The following is a 21,378-nucleotide window of genomic DNA, read 5'->3' on the forward strand; positions in this document are numbered from 1 at the left end:
CCAAAACTGCCAAGTTTCCTTGTGCTCACCTAACGTTTTAACTGTGTTATGTAGTCCCCTAGCTTTAGGTCCACCTGAGACCGATTAACTAAAAGATACACATCTCTATTAATAAGGGATCACGATGCATGTCAGTTAATAACTGATGTTCGGCCCTTCACGACTAGGGCCTATAAACTAATGTTATAAATAGAATCTTCTGTGGAGGAATGAGGTATGTTTTTTTCCACCTACCAGAACACACCCTTAACTAGAGTACTTATTTGAGCGACGGAGTACCTTTTTCAAGTAACTCCGATCGACCGAGCATTAGCATTTAAGGAAGGAAACTTGAAACAACCAGGATATTACCGACACATCAACAATTGTACACCTAGTCACAAATACGACCTAAGCCCCAGCCTACAGAAAAAAAAAATAAAAAAAAATAATAAAATATATATATATATATATAGAATATGTTGTTTATTGAAAACCCGTGTAGGTTTTTTTTTAATTTGTTTACATTATGGATTTTATATTAAAAACTAGAACAAAAATTATGTATTATAAAATAAAAAATTTCAAATTTTATTAAAAAATGTTTAAAATATTGCTGACTGTGGGGTTCGAACCCACGCGCACTTATGTGCAGAAGATCTTAAGTCTTCCCCCTTAACCACTCGGGCAAACCAGCTTTTTATTTTATTTAAGAAGTTACTGAGTCTCAACTTAAATTAGATATTTGTGTTTAAAAGTAATTAAAAATGTGTTATTGTACTGAATTTTAAAATATAAAGATTTATTTTTTTTCACTTTTCTTCGTGTTACATTACTCTTTTTTTAACTTTTTTATTTTAAGTCACTGGTACAACCTTCTTAGAAGAAATAATCTTTTTGGATTTTCTTTGTTTACCTTTCTTTTCTTATGTGTATCCAAAATGATCCGATAAAAAATTGATAATGAATGACCTACTAAGTCTAACAAATTTTTCGTGGAGATGATTCTACTTAACTTCTCTTATACTAGTTTATTGAGAAAAACCTCACTTCAACTTCATTTTTTTTCTTATGCTTTGGTTACTCCAAGGTTAATACTATTCACCTACAAGAGGTCTTTTGAATATATCACATGCCTTACATTATATGCGGTCCGCACATGTATAAAAAAATGTCAAACCTGATTTTAGATACACAAAATTCAATCAAGCTAAATAGGAATGAACTTCAATACATAGTTTAAGAAAGAGTTGTACACAAATTAAAAGTAAAAATACTAAAAACTATTGAAAACAAGTTAAAAGAGTCAAACCTATTATATAATTTAACATACAACTAATCTTCTTCTAAATTGTCATCTTTAATGTTCATCTATAAGTAATTGCAAGAATACATCAATCTTATGCTTTAGATTTGAAGGACCTGATACTAAGACGGTCAAAAACATAAACTCGGATAAACTCCCTCTTCAAACACATAGAAGATTGTATGGACACTATATATATATATATATATATATTATAATAATGTAAAAACTTTTAGGCTATCATCTAATCATAAATCACTTTAACAAGGAACAATAAATTTAATGCATATTGTTTGTGATTAAATTATTTAAATATTATTTTAATTTATTTAGATCACAGAGTTCGAGTCCAACGATAAATACTTTGATAGTATAGAATAATGTGTAACAGATAAAGTAATTAAAAAAACAAAATTCATATTTCGAAGTTAGTAAGATATAACAAATATGAAGGAAAAGAAAATTTTGGTAGTCGTAATCTTTCATTTTGAAAGTTTTCTTGAGAAGAATAGTAGCAACTATATAAGTGTGAAGATTCCACTGCGAAATAGTGACTTTTTTTTAGTAAAAAAAATATAACTTATGTGTGTACTCAATTTTAATAAAATATGTTACATGTTATTTTATGTTTCTAAATAAATGTCATTTGATTTATGTTACATCTTTAACCTAGTTTATTAGTGTGAATAGAAATGTATATATTTATGCTCGCAAATGGTCACATTGCATTTATCCCCCTACTTTATTTTTATTTTATACAAGATTAAGTGTGTTTTAACTATTGATGACATACACGGAGATTTAGTTATTTTATATAGTAAAAAAAATTATATGATGTGATGTAGGATGCAAAGTGAATACTAGTTGGTTGACTTGACAAAGACAGTCAACTCATGGAGTACTTGGACGGGAATTATAATAGAATAAAAATGATTGAAGTGTATGTAATATCTTGAAAATATTTTGTATACATGAAGGGTCGTCCAAGAATTGGGATGCAACTAGGTCGTCGTCCAAGAATTGGGATGCAACTAGGTCGACGTCACATTAAGGATTCGAAGAACCCCCATGCTGAATTCGTCAAAAGGAAGGATGACATGTAAGTCAGAAAAAAAAAATGTGCTGTAAAAAAAAGTCGTGGGGTGCGTTCTCTCATCAGTGGCACACTCGATCGATGTAACCACAAATATCGGCCATCAAAGCGTCTGAGGGAGAATCAGATTTAAGAAGGATACTTTGGATAAAATTTTATCCAAATCATTTGGACTCCTGAAGCAAGTAGGGATGTCCAAGACACGTGGATCAACCCACCCATAACTCGGACCGTCTGACTTACGATCGACCGAATGGTCTAAGTTACTCAAGTCTCCCGCACTTCCAGATGCGGTGCAAGTAACATTAGATGAGTCAATATTAACAACACTATCAAAGGAGTCGGAGGAAGAAGACATTACTAACCTGAATTTACGAAAAGCGAAAGAAAGCTTGACAGACTCAGCACTCGGAGCACACTACGTAAACTCTATAGCAGTGAGGAAGGGTTTATAGGAAACCGTAGAAGAGAGAGGTTACCATGTGAACAACTCTGAACTGTTAGATCCACATTCATCCAATGGCCCATGTCACTCGGCATATGAAACGACATTACATCTGAATCGTTAGATCTCTTTGATTGAAGAGTGCTCATAAGCTTTATTAAAAAAAGTGAACATCAAATCTCTGCCAAGCTTTTAATGCATCCAAATCATCACATCTGACCTCGTGAACTCCAACGGTCATTTCCGACTCTTCAGAAAATTAAATTCTTCAAGTCTCGGGGACAAGTGTACCGGTCAGCATCGGACAAGCCAGTCTCGACCTTGGGGACCGATCGACCGAGTCAGAGAACATCTTAAGGTATACAATAAATGACAGTAATGATAGTTATAATGGTATTGAATGAGTCTTAATTTCATAATTTCGCAAAATTTACAAGAAATATCTCCGACAAACCAGCTGAAACCTATTAACTAAAGGATGCACATCCCTATTAATAATGGACCACGATGCATGTCAGTTAATAACTGATGTCCGATCCATCACGACTAGGACCCATAAACTAATGCTATAAATAGAACCTTCTGTGGAGGAATGAGGTACTTTTTTTCCACTTACCAGAACAAACCCTTAACTAGAGTACTTATTTGAGCGTCAGAGTACCTTTTGCAAGTAACCTCGACCAACCGAGCATCAACAAATACTACCTAGGTCCCCAACCTATACATGTACAATATATATAATAGAATATATTGTTATCATTATTGAAAAATCCGTGTAGTTTTTTTAAAATTTGTTTACATTATGGATTTTATATTAATTACTATAATTTTTTTATGTATTATAAAATAAAAAATTCAGATTTTATGATTTTAAATTTTATTAAAAATTAAAAAAAATATTATTATAAATAACAACTTTTTTAATGGTTAACTAATTAGAAGGGAAATAATATGTTAAAATAAATTTTATAAAATGGATTATAAAATAATTAATAATATTTAAATGGTACATGTTTAATTCTTTTCGACTGTGAGGAAACATTATTTTACTATTAAAGAATAAAGAAATTTGAAAAATAATTTTCTTGTTGTGAAAAAAAAAAAAAGGTTGTTGGAAATATTATTTTCATGACAGTGTCATATGAATTATTTAGTTTAATATCTATATAATATTATAATTATGCTCCATTGGATAACCTTAAACTTTCTATTTTTTTTCTTCTCTTTTTTATGTTTCTTCCCTTTTTTTTTTCTTGTTCTTAGTTGTTTTATATGAATGTTTTCCTTTCTCAATCCAGCCTTTCATTTTGGAAATAATATTTCAAACACATTTAATATATATTTTTAAATAAAAAATATATATTATAAATAAATTCATGATATTTAACTATAAATAAGTATAATATAATATTTTATAATTGTTTAAAAATATTTTTTTAAAAATACATAATCACATCCTAAATAACAGAAGATCTTAAGTCTTCCCCTTAATCACTCGGGCAAATCAGCTCTTGTGTTATTTAAAAAGTTTGGTCTAAATGTCAATAAAACTCAAACTTAAATTATAACTTCTAACTAAAATTGGAGTAAAGCACAAGCTTAAAATAACACCTTACCTATTGACATCTTCTTTAAAAACTAAGATGATTTCTCTTCTACCTTTGTAAACAAATGTTTTTCCATTTTATTTTTACTTCACTTTGTAAACAAAATAAGATGTTTGTAAAAGAAAGAAAAAAAGTTAACCACTTCTTATTTTGTTTAAAAAGTTTGTAATAATTCTCAAAAAAACAAACAATGTATCTTTTTTTACTTCTAATCTTTCATTCAAAAAGTGTTAGAGAATAATAGCAACAACTGAAAAATTGGGCATAAATGATATGTATTTTTTATGTTTATGTCATATTAGTTTTTTTTCGTATTTATGCAATATAACTGTGATATATAAGACACCACCGATAATAAAGATATACAGATAAACCAATAAATTAATATTTTACATTAGAATTTTTTTTTTAAAAGTGATAAGATTACAATTTTTTTTCAAATTAATTGTGAATACGGTTTAAAATATATAATAATAGCATAAAATTAACACTCTTAAAATCGAATTAATACCCGTAAAATTTTAGATTTTGAAACTTATAGTAACATTGAAAAAATTATTTGAAACTTAGTATTAGACATTATTGAAATTATAAGATAAATAATTTGGTCGATACATGTGTTATAATTAAAAAATCTGAAATTTTAAATTTTAATGTTATAAGAAAACTATATTTAAAAACTATACTAGGTTTTAAAAAAAATTAAAATTAAATCAATTCAAAAAGATAAATATTTTAAAATCATTTTAAATAAGATTAAAATTGAATTTTTGATGAATTTTGTATTTTCTTTTCTTGATTAATTAGTTTTGTTCAAATTTTGTATTAAACCTTTTTAAGAAAATCAAATTAAACTATTTATTACATTAAACTATAATATTATATATTTAGAGTTGGTTAACAACTAAAACATACTAAACATTAAACTTGTTTTTATATTTAATTTAATTTTTTATAGTTTTGAAAATATGGTAACAAAAATGTATATATATATATATATATATAATTTCTGATGGTAAGATTAGTAATTTATCCATCAAATTAAAATTAAAAATATGAAGTAATTATTAAGAAAACATACTAAATTTTTATTTAATAATTTTATGGTTATAAAAATAGAAGATCAAATTCAAATTGAATTGTAAAATATTATTTAATTTGATTAAATTTTATACTTAATTAAAATAAAACTATATTGAATAATAAGTTTTAATATTTGATTTAGATATTTTTTTCAAATTAAATTAATTCATTTCTTTTGGAAGAAAATGTATGAAATGGAAAATCTTATTAAACAATATTTAAAAATGTTAACTTAGTTTATATATATACATATATATATATATATATATATATATATTATGTGTCATCTATATAATGTTTAGAAATTATAAATTATTTTATATATTTATGTTTTCTTTTCTAGAAAAAGATAAACATATACATTGTTTTGAAACTTTTATTTTCAGGACCCACCAACCTTTATTTATAATTAAGGTGAATTTAAGATAAAGATATATTTAAAGATACCGTAATTTTATTTAAAACGTAAAACTATTAACTATTTGAAAAGAGAAATTATTTAATTATTTTGAAATAAAGAGAAATTATTCAATTATTTATTATTATTATTTATTATAAATTTATAATTATATTTAGAAAATTCAGATACATAAACGTGACCCGTGTCTGTATTTTCACTAATTAGATTAAAATCGAAAAAAAATGTGTAAAAAAAACGATTATAAATCAGATAGCATTCCAAAAAAAATCACAATACAAACCCTAATTCCCCACCACCAACGGTACCACCGGACCACCGTCGACCTGCAACCCACAACCACCGCACGAACCGCAACCTGCGACCACCACACAAACGCACGAATCATATCCTGCAACCACCGCACAAATCGCCACCACCGCGCGACGTCCTCTTCCCAATCGCCACCACCGCCGTACTCGTTAGAGAAGACGCACCACCTCCGCACCAGAGACGACGCAACGAATGTGACTGAAACCAAAACGTAACGCCAAACCGTAAAGTGAGTGTATTTTATTTAATTTTTCCCATTCAGAACGACACCGTTTTGAGTTAAAACGAAAACCCAACTCGGAACAAACTCGCGAGTACCGAGTTCACTCCGAGTCTGCTGAGTTACTCAAAAACCGGGTTTACTACCGAGTTAACTCAAGATATGTAGAAACGTAAACTCGGACGAGTCAACGAGTTAACTCGCGAGTTTGAAAAATCAGAGCATGGATATTTCCAGCTTAACTGTTTCTTTTGATGTTTTGATTTTTTAACTCTTGGTTTTGTTTTGTTTATGTTACCGTGGTTCAATACAGTCATGCATGCATCACAGAAATGAAACAAACTTAACCACACGAACTGAAAAAATGGTTCTTCTCGAACTAATTTAACTGTTTTTTTTGTCTGGTGCATTGTTGAAAATGATTCTGTTTTGAACATCCTAAAAAAATAAAGATGTGTGAAGTTCGGCCACAACTTTGCATAGAGATGGGTCTCATAATTTTAAATTTCTTTCCTTTCTTGTGTTTATCTATAGTCAAATAATCAAATACATCTACCTTAATATTTTTTTTTCTTTTCCATTTTATCTCTCTTGCATGAAACTAGAAGTTGTGTCCATCTTAACAAATTTTAACTGACATAGTTGCTAATTATTATTAGTAAAGGACCAAATGGCAATAAATGAAAGTAGTAGGGTTAGATGATATATAAAGAATATATAAAAAAGCAGTTCCAAACATGGCTTTTCTTAACGAATAAAGAGCACTTAAATTGCACGCAGCCACTTAAGCAGCGCCGTCTATCATCTCAATCCATAACAGGTCTCTTTCTCTCAGTGTATGTGTGTGTGCTCTTTTAGTTCAATGAGTGAGTAATGTGAAGATTGTGAAACGAAACTTTGCATGCCATGTATTATTTCTGGACAGTTTTTTTTTTTTTCTTTTAATTATTTTGTGTGTTTAACGTGTTAATGAAATTGTTGTAGCTTTATCTGGGTGGTTGCATTTTTTGGCTGAGTTTTAGTTTAAAACTGTGCGTTGTGTGATTTTTTTGCCCTTTTGATTAAGCACTGATGATGTTTGGTTGTTTTTTTTAGTAAAAAAGGTCACTCTCCTAGTTTCGGTCTGTTCAGTCATCTATTCCTCCCAGGTTTCATAACTGTTAACGTGTTTGAAAGGTAGATTCCCTTCTTTGGTTTCTAAGATCTAAATAAGTTTTGGCCCAAAAACATGTTTTTGAAAGGGCATTCCATAATTATGCCTATAGTGATGCTTAGAAGTCTTATAATTGTTTTGGTTGAATTGTGGTTTGGCTTCCTTTTTAAGGAATTTGTGTTGAGGTTGTCGGATTGATATGTGTCTGTGTGACCTACTAGTGAACCCAGTTTTCATTTTCTTCTAGCCATTGTCCATTGTCCATTATTGTGTATTATGATTATGATTATGTTGTACGAATTGACCAATCTATGATTTCATCTTTGAGGTAAGGTGAGAATGCTGTAATTAGAAGTCTATGTTTTGAATTCCATTCTGATGCTTAAAATTGCAGAACAAAAATATCTTGTGCAATTTTTACCTCTCCACACCAGTTGTTCGAACTCTTTAATTTAACAGTTTTATCATGCATACTGGGTGACACAGGTTATCTCTAAGATCATAAATCCTCTTTCTGAGACACACTGAGAAAAAGGGAGGAAATGTCGTCATCTTCATTGGTAGAGTCTCTAGTTCTTCAACTCCATGAGATCTCAGCTGTCAAATTTGGCAACTTCAAACTCAAATCTGGCATCTACTCACCAATCTACATAGACCTGCGCCTCATTATATCTTACCCTTCTCTCCTCCAGCAAATCTCTCAAACCCTTATTTCCTCAGTCTCTTCCACTTCCTATGATCTTGTATGTGGTGTCCCTTACACTGCCTTACCAATTGCTACATGTGTCTCCCTTGCCCAAAGCATTCCTATGGTTATGCGCCGCAAGGAAATAAAAGATTATGGCACTGCTAAAGCTATAGAAGGTGATTTCAAGCCTGGCCAGAATTGCTTGATCATTGAGGATTTGGTTACAAGTGGCACATCGGTTTTGGAAACAGCAGCACCACTGCGTGCTTCAGGGTTGAAGATCAGTGATGCTGTTGTCTTGATTGATAGAGAGCAAGGAGGGAGGGAAAATTTGGAGGAGAATGGCATCAAGCTGCATGCAATTATTAAATTGACTGATATGGTGAAAATTTTGAGTAATCATGGGAAACTTGGAGAGGAGATGGTTGGGGTTGTTATGAAATTCTTAGAGGAGAATCGGAAGGTAGCAGCTCTGGCAAAGGTGGAGAAGCCTGCAACAAAGGTCAAGGCTTTGCCATTTGAGGAGAGGGCTAAGCTCTCAAAGAATCCAATGGGAAAGAGATTGTTTGAGATAATGGCTGCGAAGGCAAGTAATTTGTGTCTGGCTGCTGATGTTGGAACTGCAGCTGAATTGCTTGAAATTGCTGAGAAGGTATTCCTCATGTCATTTTCTTGGACATTACTATTTTGATGGCTTGCAGAATTCTTTCTTGCTTTTGTACTTCGAAGAGATCTGTGTTCTTTGAGTTATGAACATCAAATGGATTCTAATTAGAAGATTGACCACAATCATTTATTTTCTTTTGACTATTTCCTTGGTTTTCTCTTTCAGGTTGGACCTGAGATTTGCCTGCTGAAGACTCATGTGGATATTTTTCCAGATTTTACTCCTGATTTTGGCTCAAAGCTTCTCTCGGTATAGTGCTAAAAGAACCTCTTTTTTTGCTCATACGCTTTTCTTTTCTGGATCACAAGAAACATTTTGGTTCCTGATATTATTGACATAGGCAAACCTAGACGATTTGCTTGGATTTATTCAAACAGCGTGGTGATTCCTGCCTTTTAACCTAGGATAATAATGGTGTTATGTCATGAATTTTGAGCATTGTGGATGTGATATATTTCTGCCAATCTCTTACATTTCCGATCTACTTGAGTCTAATATATGGTTTATTCTATTGAAGATTGCTGAAAAACATAACTTCTTGATCTTTGAGGATCGTAAATTTGCTGATATTGGTAACACAGTGACCATGCAATATGCAGGGTAAGACTGCTCAAATGTCATGGAATCCTTTTTGGGATTCCTCAAATCCATTTCTGCATTCAATATGACTTGTTTCTTCTATTCCACTGTTTCAGAGGGATCTTTCACATATTGGATTGGGCTCATATAGTAAATGCTCACATAATCTCAGGTCCTGGAATTGTTGATGGATTAAAGTTGAAGGTCTGTACCAGTTGTAAATTTTATTATTTTACACCACAGCAACACCTCAACTCATGGCCTAACTAGTTTCATGACCATGCTCTCAGGGTTTACCTAGTGGCAGGGGTCTATTACTGCTTGCTGAAATGAGTTCAGCAGGTAACCTTGCCAAGGGAGATTATACCGCTGCTGCAGTAAAAATTGCTGAGGATCATTCTGACTTCGTCATTGGCTTCATCTCAGTCAATCCTGCATCATGGCCAGGAGCACCTATAAATCCCTCTTTCATTCAAGCAACCCCTGGAGTTCAAATGGTAACTGGTGGTGATGCTTTAGGCCAGCAATATAACACTCCATATTCAGTAAGTTTCTGCTTGAGATAAACATTTGCAGAAGTATTTTGCCCCCATTATTTGTTGTACTTTCTGAGGTTGAAAACAAAATTGGAGGAAAAAGGATGAGGGTGCACTAGTTTAACATTCAGTCACTTGCTTACTGCATAGTGCATGAAACAGAAGCAGCATTAAAAAGAGAAGTTCACTTGTTTGAATTTCTAAAAGAGAAATAAATAAAAAACTAAAATCAGATTATAGAAAACTTAATATGAAATAACTTTTACACCAACTTTAGCTTATGAAAAAAATTGATTATAGCATCTTTTTTTGTTTTTCTGCAGGTGGTTCATGATAGGGGCAGTGACATAATCATTGTGGGACGAGGCATCATCAAAGCAGCAAATCCTGCAGAGGCAGCTCGTGAATACCGAGTTGAAGGGTGGAAAGCATATTTGGCTAAGTGTTCTTGATGCTTGCATCCATCCCTTGAGAACAATAAAAGGATGAGTCAAAATTATGTTTTAATGGGACATATAATCTCACCCAGAGAGAATTGGCTTTGAGTACAATATAACATTAATGACTTTTTTCAGCTGCAATATTAAAGTTTTTGTTGTTTTATAATTTAAATACTTATAATTTGTGTTTGTGTTGTTTAAATAATGCAAATTTGTAATAAATAATAGCTTAAATTATGAATTTTAGGAAGGTTAGGTCGGATGAACTTAAATTCATAACAGTGGTTTGCGTTGTCATGTCATAATTCTCATAATAATTATTATTTTATTATTTTATTATTTTTGAGTAACTGATTAAAAAATAGAAAATAATTTACTTTAAAATATATATTTATATATATATGTGTGATTTTGTAAAAATAGTATTAAAAATCATGTAACTGTTATTTTTATAAAAAAAAATATTTAAAAATAAAGAAAAGTTATGAAAACAGAAATGTGTTGAATGTTAAATTGTATAACTAAATAGAAAACATCAATTTTCCATTCACGGAATATATGTCCACTTCTTTTATTAACATAAAAATAGTGCATAAATAAAATATTTTAAATAATTAAATATTTTAATTACATTTTTAAAAATAACTCACCTCTAATAACACCTAATTTATTTTTCTATCAGCATATTGACGTGGCTTTACATTTTCTAGGGAATAATAATTTTTAACACAAATATGGAATTGATAGGTAAATGATGAAAATGGTTCTAAATTATAATATGAAAAAATGGTTCTAAAAACAAATAATTTTGTCAAAAATCAAAATTTCCAATTTACAACAAGCAAATCAAAAATATTTTTATAAATATATTTCTAACAAAAACTAATACCGTAATATTTTCAGATTTCAACAAAGTGTATTTTTTAAGATAAAATTATTATTTGTGACTTTAAACTTAGATGTAAATGTTATGAATGTTAAAACCCTATAAATTGCACTATTTCTAGCATATAATATTGAGTTACAATATTATTCAAGGTTATTTTATACATTATATTGTTTAATCATAATCTAATAATTAAATCTTGAACCTATGGGTTGAGGAATGACTGATCTGGTTTTCATGACAGATAGTTCTGAAACAAAAGTTTCCCCTTTTGGTAAAAAAAACATTTGACCTATACATAAAAAATTGATTAAAATCAGATTTTTTTTTAAAAAGTCTAGAGTTTGGTTTAGATTTCAAATTGAGAATAAGTAATCAAATTAAAGTTCTTATTGTATATAAAAAGTTAATAAGCATAAATAAATAAATCTATGAATAAGAAAGTAACTATGAAAATGCATGGAAGAGGGTAGAATATGAGAAGAAAGCTAAGATTGTAGATCTATATATCATAATGAGGGTTCTTCATGTTCATGTATTTGATCTAGAGCTAAGCAAAGAGATGTTGCCATCTAAGTTACAAAATGCAATACATGAACAGAAGATTCATACAGCTACAACAAGAATTAAGAAATAGGACACTACAAAACTCATCACTGTTCTTTCCAAATTCTCCCAGTTACTCTTAGTTTGAGTTCCTTCTTGTCACCCCCAGAAAAGAATAGAGCCATGCTCCTCTGAATTATCAGACCATCAAAACTGTCACGAACCTTACGGTGGCTATCCCTAATGCTTCTAGGCACACCCTGCCAAATCATCTTCCTCCCATTTCCACCCACCTCCAAACTGTATGTGTAGTTCTTGGCCTCGTTGTCATCCCCCATGAACCGCAAAAAAGCTATGTAGACAGGAGCCATTCCCAGCTGAAAAGCTTCAAAGTGTAGACAGAAATACTGACCAAAGCAACTGAAAACCTACAAACAAAATTCAGCTCCAAAATCAGTTAAGTGCCTAAGTCACAACATGCTTTGCACAAATTCACACTATAAAGCCAAATTCTGTGTGTTGTGTGCTATTCAAAATATCAAAAGTTTGATATGTTCCAGGACTTAAATTGTTTAAGCAAGTATAAGAAACTTACAAATGGTGATTTAGTTTAGTTTACTTCAATTCTATGTTCCCATCATGGCAAAATGGTGATTTAGTTTAGTTTACTTCAATTCTATGTTCCCATAATGGCAAAATGGTGATTTAGTTTAGTTTACTTCAATTCTAGTTTCCATCAAGGCAAAATGGTGATTTAGTTCAATTTACTTCAATTCTATGTTCCCATCAAGGCTTCTGCTGATGAAGAGAAACTTATGTGGCTATTTACATCCTCACACAACTGAAAATAACACAATCCATCACTGGATTCTTTAAGATGGCTACCAAGTAACAACACTATCATTATTGAAATCATGAGACTATGAGAAAGATTCATCATACAGAAAGAACTGCATCATTTTGTGAGTTACTTCTTAAGAAATATCAGCCAATAATAGCTTTGAAAAGGAAAAGAGAAGGAAGTTCAGCAAAACATTACCGTTAACATCCACGTGGCATTTTCGACTTCTTGTGGGTTTGTTTTGACATAACGGTGATTAAAAGTACAACCATTGTGCATGTCCACTTTGTGATCATCTTTCAGATGGTTCACCAGGTAAGGTATATCACCCATAACAGAACATTCTGAACCAGCATATGGACAATTGTAAGGTCTAAATGCACATTGAGATTCATGCTTTAGCTTGCTGTAATATGGGTATATGCCCATGCACCCAAAACCTTGATATTTACATGGAAGTTCTAATGATGCAGCCACCTTTTCCAGTGCCAGACATCTGATATTGCCAAGCTCATGCCTACATGTAGGGCACCGATCATGGACTCTGGGTTTGCAACCAGAGCATAAAGTGTGACCATTTGAACACTGCAACAAAGATCAACAAAGCAGATGCTGTTATGCAAATTTAAAAAAGGCTCTTTACTGTGAAATTGTTAAAGATGACTATTTTGAATTGAAAGAAACATAAATAAACTCCAAAAGTTACATATGATAAACATCATTAAGTCCTTAAGGAAAAAAATGTGTTTGCACCCTTGTTCCATGCATGAGAGTATTACACCCTTTAAATGGAATTCAAAGGATTTGTTTCAAATGAAATGACACTTATGAATCAGATTTGGTTATTTGACATCTTAAATAAGATATTACCCACAATTTATCATCCATTTCCATAGCATGTGTAATCCAAATTTCCTCATATCTTACCAAAAAATGCTGAAGATCATCTCAGCATATATCAGCCTTAGACACGAGGAGGGAATTACCTTTGAATCACAATTAGTTCAATGACAAATGTTTTGGGAAAACTACTTCAGAACTCCTATTATTTTAATAGTTTCCCACAATCAGTGGTTCACTCTAAAAATTTAGACAAACAAACACACCATATACAGTGTTTTTCACACTTACATAGAGAAAAGTTATAATAGGCGATCCAAGGTCCACACTTGGCATAATAAGAAACCCTTTCAAGCTATTTTTCCATTCAAAAGTCACTTGCACATAAGCTTGTCCAAATCATGAGAATTAAATTCACATCCTAATCATAGAAAAAGGCGAAACATTGCAAAACATGAAACAAAATCAAGGGCAAAGTACCTAGTTTTCAAAAGTCAATTGGACATCACAATCATTCTTATGAATCAGGGCATCAAAGCACAATTAACCCCAGTACTACTACATTACAACCACATGCTATGTTAAGGAACCCAACAAATCAGCAATGAACATCAATTAAAAAAATAACCTGGTGGATTGGAGGGTACATAGCATTTAAACAAACAGGGCACTCTAACAGCTCACGAACACTGCTTGTAACAGTCCCATGAGGCTTAAGAGAAGTCTGCAGAGGCTCATTCACGAGTTCACCAATTTCAGTTGGCTCTTCCATTTGAGGAGGATCAACACTTGATCTGCTTCGTATATCATCAAAGAATGGATGACTAGATGTCATGCTTGTACAACCAACCCCCAGCAGCCCTTTTGAGAATGAAAAAGAAAAGCATTTCATTAATCACAATCGACCTCATAAAATTTGATAAATAGAATTCATACTTCTTTCCACACAGTATATTATCACAGTTCACATAAGTGAGTATTACATGCATATTACCAACTTATTTTAATTTATGAAACCTACATTTATATCCATTCTCTACTATCATTTCTCTTAAACTAGAGTAGCTTTCCTGTATGGGAAGGATTAAGGTAGAACAATTACTGATGACAGTAATATAGATTTTGAAATATAATTTAGCAACTTTGTATGGCTGAATAAAGCATAAAGCTGATGAATATATTTATAAAAGCAAACAAAAGAAATATAACTTCTAAAAGCTGCATTCATCATTCAAAAATATTCAAAGTTCAGACTACTTTCTAGCTAAGGAATTGTTTCCAAAAGCAATGATCTATTGGGCATGTTTATCAAGTACCCATCAAAATAGCTTAGGTTTAGACATTCAAGAAAAACATGAACGGAAAACTGAAATGGAATTACACAAAAATGAGACTAAAAGCACCAACACTATTCAACTACCGACATTAGCATCAAATTGTGGCCTAAAGAAACTAACACCCATGAGCTAAGACTATTAAAAAAGGAAACATATTACACCCAACAACAATAAATTAACTGATGAAAGTAAGCAACGGCAAATAACTAAAAACTAATACAATACAAATGAAACCAGTAACCCAACTGTTAATTGATGTAGTGCTGTCACATAAACCCACAAAAATCATTCCGATAGACATGATTATGGAAACAAGGACAATACACTACAAACAAATGGAAAAGGTCAACGAACACAATGCCATCAAAACCTAACCCCCCAAAGCCAAAACAAGCAACACACATGCATGATAATCCAAGGCACCCATTTGAACATTTACATTTTTTGCAAGTCCCCAAACAATCCAAGAGACCCCAATTGACCAAGCAGAAACTGATCACGCGGATCGACCACAAGGGGTAGCAAAAAACTGTTCCATCCATTCCACACGCTCAATAACCAAAATCCCAACCTTGGAAACATCAAACAAATGCATCGGGTTTCAGACAAATCCACCACAGATCTACCTACGACATACACAAACAACACTCTCACCAAAATTTAAAAATAATAATAATAAGGTGGGTCACACGAAACTTTAGTTAAAAATTGAAACTTTAAACACCCCGTCTATGGAATGTTTCGAAAAATCAAAACCCAGAAACGAAAACTTATAAACTTCTTTAAAAACAATAAAAACCCAGAGAGAGAGAGGTATAGAGTTGAATAGAAAGAGACAAATACCTGAAATGATGCTTTGATCAAAGGGCCATTACAGAAACAGAGAGGAAGGGTTAATGATGAAAAATTTGGTGGGTGAGAGCGTGTATACGATATGACAAGTGCAATAAATAAGAAAGAAGGCACGAGTGCGCGTCTGTGAGTGGAAGAAGAATTCAAACCAGCGAGAGAAAGAGAGAGAGAGAGAGAAAAAAAGAGACAGAGGAGAGAGAATTTTATCGGGAAAAAACAAATCAACGAGTTAAAAATAAAACAGGTAAAGACCGGTTTCTTGTGTAATCTTTGCTTTGAAAATTTGAGACCTTTTTCTTCTTTGAGTTCTTCCTTATCATTTTCCTTTTATAAACATAATATGTTGTCTTCAACAACAACAAAATCTTAATCTTTTAGTTATTTTCAACAAAATATTCTTAATTATTTTACACCATAATCAATCAATATTATGAATGGTCCATGACTCACTCTTTTTCATGAAGATTAACAAAAAATAGTTTTAAAAGAAAATTTATTATTATTTTCTATCCAATTATTAATTATTTAAGCATAATTTAAGAAAACACATTACAATTGTAGACAAATGCAATACTTTTAATTGAGTTAAACAATTAAACAAATTTGCTTAATAAATATGAATCAATTATAAGTGTGTTATAAAGAAGGAGGAGTGAAGTATTTTATTATGAGAAGAGTAAATGGATGTTTGAACTTTTGAATCTGACTTAGACTATGTTTGGATTATTGGTTAAATTAAATGTAACATACTTTTTTTCAGTTCATTCATTACACTTATTATTACTTTTATTTATGTGTTTTGGAAATATTAAATTTCTGTTTAAAGTTTATTATTTGATAATCCAAAATAAATATTGTGATGAGATTAAAGTAGACTTCATTTATAGAAGAAAAAAAACAAATAAAAATTGTATAAAAATATTTAGTTAGTTAAAATCACTAAAACCTTCATCATGAGTGACTTTAACTCGTTGAAAGTTCATTTAATCTATAATCTAAACTTCAAAACACAAATGAAAGCACAATTATATTAGAACATACAAAAGTCAAAGCTTAAGATATAAGATAATGAAACCAAACTCTTAAGTAAAAGAGAATTATGTAAAGTCTTGTGAAATTTTTACCAACTAAAACAAGATTTAAGTAAACTAAAATCATGTTCTTTTAGTGATTTTAGTCAATTAAAAATGTGTTTAACAGAGTAAAACAACCTCAACTTCATTCCTTGAAATGTTTAAGTGGTTTAGTTTACCAAAACAAAAATTTACCAACTAAAATGTTCTATCTTACAAATCCCACAAGTTGAAAAACATTTTTATTAATTAAAACACATTTTAATCAATTAAAGCATATATAAACATTCCAATGAAAACTCAAAACACTTTTATATGTCACTTCTATATAAAAGATAATCAAGAGCAATAGATGATAAACCAATACTTAAAACATCAAAATTATCATTTCAACACTACATTTTAAAAATCATTAACTAAAAATCAATTTTAGAGACAAAAAAATAATTAGTTGCTATAATGACTAAATTAGAGACTATTTTAGAGATTTAAAAAATTATTGATTTATAAATTAGTTTCTATTATTGATAAATAGTAATTATTTAGATTCTAAATTTGGTAACAAAAATCTTGGTAGCTAATTAGATATCAATTTAGAAACTATTTATCAATAATATAAATTAATTTAGAAACTAATAAATTTTTTAGTCTCTAGAATGGTATATCATTTAATTACTATAACGACTAATTACTTTTTGTCTCTAAAATTAGTTTCTATTTAATGATTTTTTTTAGTAACTATATTAACTATAAAATTTTCAATATATTAATGATGAATCTTCAATCTAATCAAAGAGAAGTTTTAAAATTACAATAAAAGCTCCAAAATCCTCTATTAGGAAAAAATTATATATTAAATGTTGTTCATAATTTGTTCATTGTAATGTTTGGTATGATATAATTATTTATTTATTTTTTCTTCAACTATCTTACAAGTGTGAATAAGAGAAGCAATGTCTCCTTCAAAGACAAAAATTTAAAGATTTTAACGTGTATGATTAGGTGTTTGATATATTACTTGATGAGTGTTTAATTTCATTCTTAATCTAACTAATGTGATTGCATATGATGAAAACATTTTAATCTCCATCCAATATGTTAAAATAAATTAGAAAATTTTCATAAGATGTTAAGATGGTTATAGACATTTTATACTTAATCCATACAAATTTTTGTTTTATGAAAGCTTTAGTTACATTAGAAATGGGTGATTATCATGTATACATTTAAATCTCTAAAAATATATTTAATATCCTTTATTAAAAAATATTCTCTAATTTTTTATTATTATTTCAAAAAATCATGAATTTTCTACCCTCCATTCACTATCTCATGACCATTGGTATGTTAAAATAGGTGCTTGAAAATATGTTTTTGTGTGTTATAGAAATCCTTGGAAATAACTTTTTTATTATAAATATGCTTGACAAATATTTCAAAACATCAAATAAATTTAGAATATTTTATTACTACTTCTAACTTGCTTCTCCTTGAATAGAATAGTAAACATTGAAACACATAACTCTGCCTTCTTAAAAAAAATCTTACTTTTATTTTAGAATTTTTTTTTCTATATACATTATATATATACACATATGTACATTAAAAAAATTATTAGATAAAACCAACTTTAAAGAAAAATAATAATTAATTACTCTATTAAATAAATTATTAATAAAATTTATAAATTGGTTTTTAAATTAATATTTAAATATTAACTAAATAAGTTATTAAGATTAACAAAAACACCAGTGTATTTACATTTTTATTATATTAAAAAATATATATAATTTATTATTTTTATGAGTAATTAATTAAAAAATATAATATAATATAATTTAATATATATATATATATATATATATACACACACAGTTTTATAAAAATAATATTAAAAATTATTCAATTAAAAAATGAAATCAAAGAAAATTACCATATAATATATTTTTCTTAGATAATAATATATAAATCGGAATAGGTTATACTTGCTAAATGATTAAAATAGTTAAAACGTTTTTTATTTTATTTTTTTTCAAGAAAATAATGTATAAGAACATAAGATGATTTGCTTGTAAATAAAGGATCCAAAGAGTGATTTTGTTTCCCTTCATTTTGAACCAAACATACTATAAAAGTTTGTTTCACTTATGTGTTTCAGATTTTTGTTTTGGTATGAGACATTGTATTGTGCTGTTATACCAAAATGGAAGCACTGAATCTTTTAGACAACTACGAAATCAATCAACTTTTATGCTTCTGCTCTTTTCGGTTTGGTTTCAATGTTCAATCATAAAAGGGTTGTTATGGTCGCCACGTGTGTAAGTTAGTGCCTCCATCACATACTTACCATTATTACTGTAACCAGAAACAAACCAAGTATTACGTATTACTATAAAACTTAATATCTCACTTAGAATTAAATTCGATATTTTAGTATTTTAGTTAAACTAACATAATAACAATTATCTATTATTATACAAAATAATATTATAAAAAATACAAATATAGGATTAAACTAAAATTAACATGTAAAATATATGATAAAAGTGATACTTAACTAATTTATATCTATTAATAAAGAATTTTAATAATAAAGTAGATTGAAGTACAAATTTCAAATTTTTTATGCCATACATCATTAATCTCTCTCCTTTTAATATACCTCAATAGAATTAGGTTGTCAAAACAAAATGATGGAACTTTTCAAGAAAGAGAAAAGTTTACATTTAAAGAAAAACCTAAAGAAAATAAGACAAAAAGGAAAAAAAAAAGTAAAAGTTTGGATGGAGAGAAAGTGAGTGGAAATTGAGAAGAAAATTTGTAGTAAATGTGTTGATGTTGTTGGAGATCCCACATTGACTAGAGATAAGGACATTTCATTGTATATATGTGGGTGCAATCCTCATCCTTATGAGCCGGTTTTATGGGGTTGAGTTAGGCTTAAAGTCCACTTCGTAATAGATGTGATAAAATAAATGATTTTGTATATTAATATGTTTATAAAATAAAAATTTAAAAATAACTAAATATAAAAAATATAAACTAAAGTTAAAATCAAATTTAAATTAAAATACAAATTATTCTAAAATTTAAATAAGTATAAAAATATTTAAAAAATTGTCAAAATTTAAATAAACTTATTTTATTATTATTTAAATATTTTGATTTATTTATTTATTTTAAAATAATAATAATAATAATAAAATATTAAGTATATAATTTTACAACACTTTTCTTGTAAATTTCATCAATATTGAAGAGAAAATTTAATAAATTTAATGGAGATTTATTGACTTGAGTGTTTATTCCATCTTATTTTATGTGCTTTCTTTATAAGTCCACAATAATAATAAATCTATTTATTTTCATCGATAGAAACAAACACAACTTTTGTTTTGATGAAAAATAAAATTGTGTTTCTTTTCTCTATGTTTTTTATTGCATTTATTCTTAGTCCTAACCTAAGGATCGAATAAGCATATTTGAATCCAAAATTAACAAAGATTGAAAGGAAATTATCATACCTTAGTCTTGATACTACAAATGGACATATTTGCAAGATCGGAAGGACAGAGAATATCAGAAGGATCGTTTATCCATACTACATAGGATCAAACGGAAACCAAAGAGACAAAATGAGTCAATACTTTAGATGAAGAATGTTATGACCTCGTCTATTCTAATCAATCTACTCAAAGGGAGAAAAAAATTGAGTTCTTCTCAGTTTAAAGAATAAGTTATAAAAGAGAAAAGATAATGTAGACCTGATCAAATTTTCCAAAAAATTTAATGTTGATGGTTGTCTTGGTCTAAACCCAACAATGTAAGGAAAGATTTGTCAAAAGTAAAGGTTGAAGAACTCAAGTCATGAAAGTAGATTCGAGCTTCTTTATCAAGAAAAATGCTTATTCAAAGAAGACAACTTCTTCAATATCTTACAAGGAAGTGCTACCAAAATGATGAATGCATAGCAAACAAGATATCTAAAATATGCATAGAAAATGAAATAATCGGAGAATCTAAAGTAAAAGAGAAAAATAGTCAAATATAAACAATAAGAAAAAAATGATTCCTCATACGAAGGATCTTCTGAACCCTCTCACATAAGTCAAACAATACAAAAAAGTTCACATATATATTGACTCATTCTAAAAATTAGATCTTCAAAAAGAGAAAGAAATGATAGCGCACCAACCAGATCCTCAATCAAAAATGAAAATACTCAAATGATGATATCTTAACCTAAAGCCTAACAAAATGCACAAAGTCTCCTCAAAAGAAATCGTATCCTATAAAACTAATTTGTGTATGTCAAATGACATTAGATAACATGTTTGGGATAAAAGACAAAAGTATGCATGCCTGGTTATCTTGGTGTCGCTCAACAAAAAGGTAGAATGATAAATGATCAGTGACGAAGTCTTCAAAAATAAAGGACAAAAGAATATCCTTTTTGAAATTTGTATGTTTCAAGATG

General features: G+C 29.4%; 2 protein-coding genes and 1 non-coding gene across 13 annotated transcripts; 1 reads left to right on the forward strand and 2 right to left on the reverse strand.

The window, feature by feature from the left end:
- Positions 1 to 593: 593 nt before the first annotated feature.
- On the reverse strand, positions 594 to 676 carry TRNAL-UAA (transfer RNA leucine (anticodon UAA)). The gene has a single exon. It is a non-coding gene; the product is annotated as a tRNA-Leu (tRNA).
- A 5,456-nt stretch (positions 677 to 6,132) lies between these two features.
- LOC137834808 (uridine 5'-monophosphate synthase) lies at positions 6,133 to 10,698 on the forward strand. Of its 10 annotated transcripts, none has more exons than XM_068643002.2 (8): positions 6,171 to 6,472; positions 7,559 to 7,639; positions 8,103 to 8,956; positions 9,137 to 9,220; positions 9,489 to 9,571; positions 9,667 to 9,754; positions 9,841 to 10,095; positions 10,410 to 10,698. In XM_068643002.2, the coding sequence occupies exons 3-8, from the start codon at positions 8,159 to 8,161 to the stop codon at positions 10,536 to 10,538; spliced, it is 1,437 nt and encodes a 478-aa protein (XP_068499103.1). In that variant the 5' UTR covers positions 6,171 to 6,472; positions 7,559 to 7,639; positions 8,103 to 8,158; the 3' UTR covers positions 10,539 to 10,698. The 10 variants fall into 10 exon arrangements, with proteins under 10 accessions (XP_068499102.1, XP_068499103.1, XP_068499099.1 ...); XM_068642999.2 differs by lacking the exon at positions 6,171 to 6,472 and adding an exon at positions 7,183 to 7,283; XM_068643004.2 differs by lacking the exon at positions 6,171 to 6,472 and adding an exon at positions 7,197 to 7,299.
- A 1,191-nt stretch (positions 10,699 to 11,889) lies between these two features.
- Positions 11,890 to 16,128, reverse strand: LOC137834809 (E3 ubiquitin-protein ligase DIS1). 2 transcript variants are annotated; one of them, XM_068643008.1, is made up of 5 exons: positions 15,820 to 15,981; positions 15,416 to 15,602; positions 14,268 to 14,500; positions 12,998 to 13,384; positions 11,890 to 12,386 (listed from the first exon to the last, which is right to left on the reverse strand). In XM_068643008.1, exons 2-5 carry the CDS (start codon positions 15,516 to 15,518, stop codon positions 12,066 to 12,068), a joined length of 1,044 nt encoding a protein of 347 aa, XP_068499109.1. In that variant the 5' UTR covers positions 15,519 to 15,602; positions 15,820 to 15,981; the 3' UTR covers positions 11,890 to 12,065. The 2 variants fall into 2 exon arrangements, with proteins under 2 accessions (XP_068499109.1, XP_068499110.1); XM_068643009.1 differs by lacking the exon at positions 15,416 to 15,602 and having other exon boundaries at positions 15,820 to 16,128.
- Between the last annotated feature and the right edge of the window lie 5,250 nt (positions 16,129 to 21,378).

The sequence above is a fragment of the Phaseolus vulgaris genome, chromosome 5 (assembly GCF_051622355.1).
Source record: "Phaseolus vulgaris cultivar YP4 chromosome 5, ASM5162235v1, whole genome shotgun sequence".
In the NCBI taxonomy this organism is placed as follows: domain Eukaryota; kingdom Viridiplantae; phylum Streptophyta; class Magnoliopsida; order Fabales; family Fabaceae; genus Phaseolus; species Phaseolus vulgaris.